We start from the raw sequence: 1,979 nt of genomic DNA, 5'->3' as shown, positions 1-1,979 counted from the left end.
CCAGCATCACCAGCAGCTGCTGCATCACCACCAACACCGTCAGCATCTGCACCAGCAGCACCAGCAGCACCAGCAGCACAGGAAGCTGCAGCAGCAGCACCAGCAGCAGCAGCAGCACAGAGAGCTGCAGCAGCAGCACCAGCAGCAGCAGCAGCAGTTGGTGGCGATGCATCAGGAGGAGCAGCCCTCTGCTCCTCCTGATGCATCGCCACCAACTGCTGCTGCTGCTGCTGCTGCTGCTGCTGCTGCTGTATTACGGCAATCACAGCCGGGTAGGATGCCTGCAGGTGTTCTTGCATCTGTCTGTCGTTCTCTTGCTGCTGCTGGTCTTAGCCTGGATGAGCAGCAGCTTCGCTTTGTTTTTAATTGTATTTCTTCTTCTCTTTTCGGGTGTACGTACACCTATCTTAAAGAGAACAAGAGCCGCAGGAGCTCAACAACAGCTGAAAGGAGAACAGGGAGAGGTGAAAGAGACAAAACTGCTGCTGCTGCTTCATTTGCTGCAGCAGATGCTGCTGCGCCTGCTGCACACGACAGCAACAGCACAGCAGCTTGTGTGGAATCTGCTGCTGGCAGCCGACCTGAAGCAGCACCAGCAGCAGCATCAGCAGCAGCAAGTGCTGCTGCTGCTGCTGAGGTTGCTGCTGCTTATGGGAGCTGGTGTACTGTCTTCTGGGCCACAGCGAGGATCCTCAAAGCCTCCTGCGCCTCAGTGCAGCAGCAGCAGCAGCTTGCACGGGAGCTGCTGCTGCCTCTGGTGGGTGGTATTGCTGCTGCAGCAGCAGCAGATGTATCACAGGTTGCTGAGGGCCTCCGTCTGCTGCTGCTGCTTGAAATGAAGGCAGCAGCAAGTGCTGCATGCTGGAGTGAAGATAACTGGGAAGAACGGAAGCAGCCGTTGCTGCTGCGCCAGCAACTCCTAGATGTTGAACTGCTGCAGCAGGTGCTGCATGCAATCGCCAGCTACTTTATGCAGCATCATATACAGTTTAATCAGCTGGAAGTGCTGACTGTGTTGCGGCTATTTGTACAGCTGGATCTGCTGCAGCATCTAAACACAAGCGCAGTGCCCCGGGGCCCTGAAAGCAACCGGAAAGCTGAAACTGAAACTGAAACTGAAACTGCAGATGTTTGTTCTCTTCACATGACAACAGCAAAAACTACACAGACGATGACTGTATCTGCAACAGCTTTCCTAAGATGTTCTCTCGAGCAGTATCTGAAACTGAGTAGGCGGCAGGGTTTCGCGTTGCAGTCTATAGAAGATGAATGCAAGAATTTGTATGAGGATGAGGAAACAAGTGAATCTTTAGCTGCATTTTCTCAGGGATTAATACTTTCTCTAGTTTTGAAATATCCTGAAGAGCTGCAGAGATTGCCCAAGATGCTGGCGAAAGGCGTAAGAAAAGCAGCAGGAGTAATGCAGCTTTCTCAGTGCAAGTGGACGCCATTGCCGTATCTATGCGATCGCAGTGCTTAATGTAGTTGGATAAAATGAAAGGAAAATTATTTCAAATGATATTCATCTTTTTTTTAAAACAAAAACTTTATGCTGTTGTTTCAGATCGCGCGTATGCAGCTTCGTTCAACTTCTCTAGACTCACGCAGAGTATTCTTAGACGCAGCTCATGAAAGCCATTAGCCACTTGAAATAACAGCTTTCATGATGTTTCTAGGAAATTTTGAACTCATATGTTTACCCACAAAACTAGCAAACGAGCGCCTGCAGTGCTTCGTTTGCAAATTAGTACAGATTGCTTTTTCTGTATGTGAACTGTTTTGGTTGTGTGTTGCAACAGCTCTCTTACTTAACACAATGCGTTTAGGATTTAGGGTTTAGGGTTTATGGTATATGAAATTTCAGTTTGCTTGGTGCGACAGTTAGGCGACACCAGCAATGAAGGGGTAACGGGAAGGCTCTACCGGCATTTTGAATCTTAGTATATGCTGCAATTCGTTGGTTTTCACTTTCTGTGACT

At 49.2% G+C, this 1,979-nt stretch overlaps 1 protein-coding gene across 1 annotated transcript in view; it reads left to right on the top strand.

Annotated features, from left to right (window-relative positions):
* Positions 1 to 1,480, top strand: part of EMH_0050690 (uncharacterized protein) — a gene marked incomplete at both ends in the record, with an annotated part of 5,441 nt that extends 3,961 nt beyond the window's left edge. Inside the window, 2 exons of the mRNA XM_013496675.1 lie at positions 17 to 272; positions 510 to 1,480. Coding sequence (XP_013352129.1) covers positions 17 to 272; positions 510 to 1,480 — 1,227 coding nt within the window. The remainder of the gene's footprint in view (positions 1 to 16; positions 273 to 509) is intronic.
* Positions 1,481 to 1,979: the final 499 nt, after the last annotated feature.

The sequence above is a fragment of the Eimeria mitis genome, genomic scaffold, assembly GCF_000499745.2.
Source record: "Eimeria mitis Houghton genomic scaffold, Emh_scaff2233, whole genome shotgun sequence".
In the NCBI taxonomy this organism is placed as follows: domain Eukaryota; phylum Apicomplexa; class Conoidasida; order Eucoccidiorida; family Eimeriidae; genus Eimeria; species Eimeria mitis.
The sequence above is the reverse complement of the archived record's forward strand: the minus strand, read 5'-3'. Positions and strand labels throughout refer to the sequence as shown.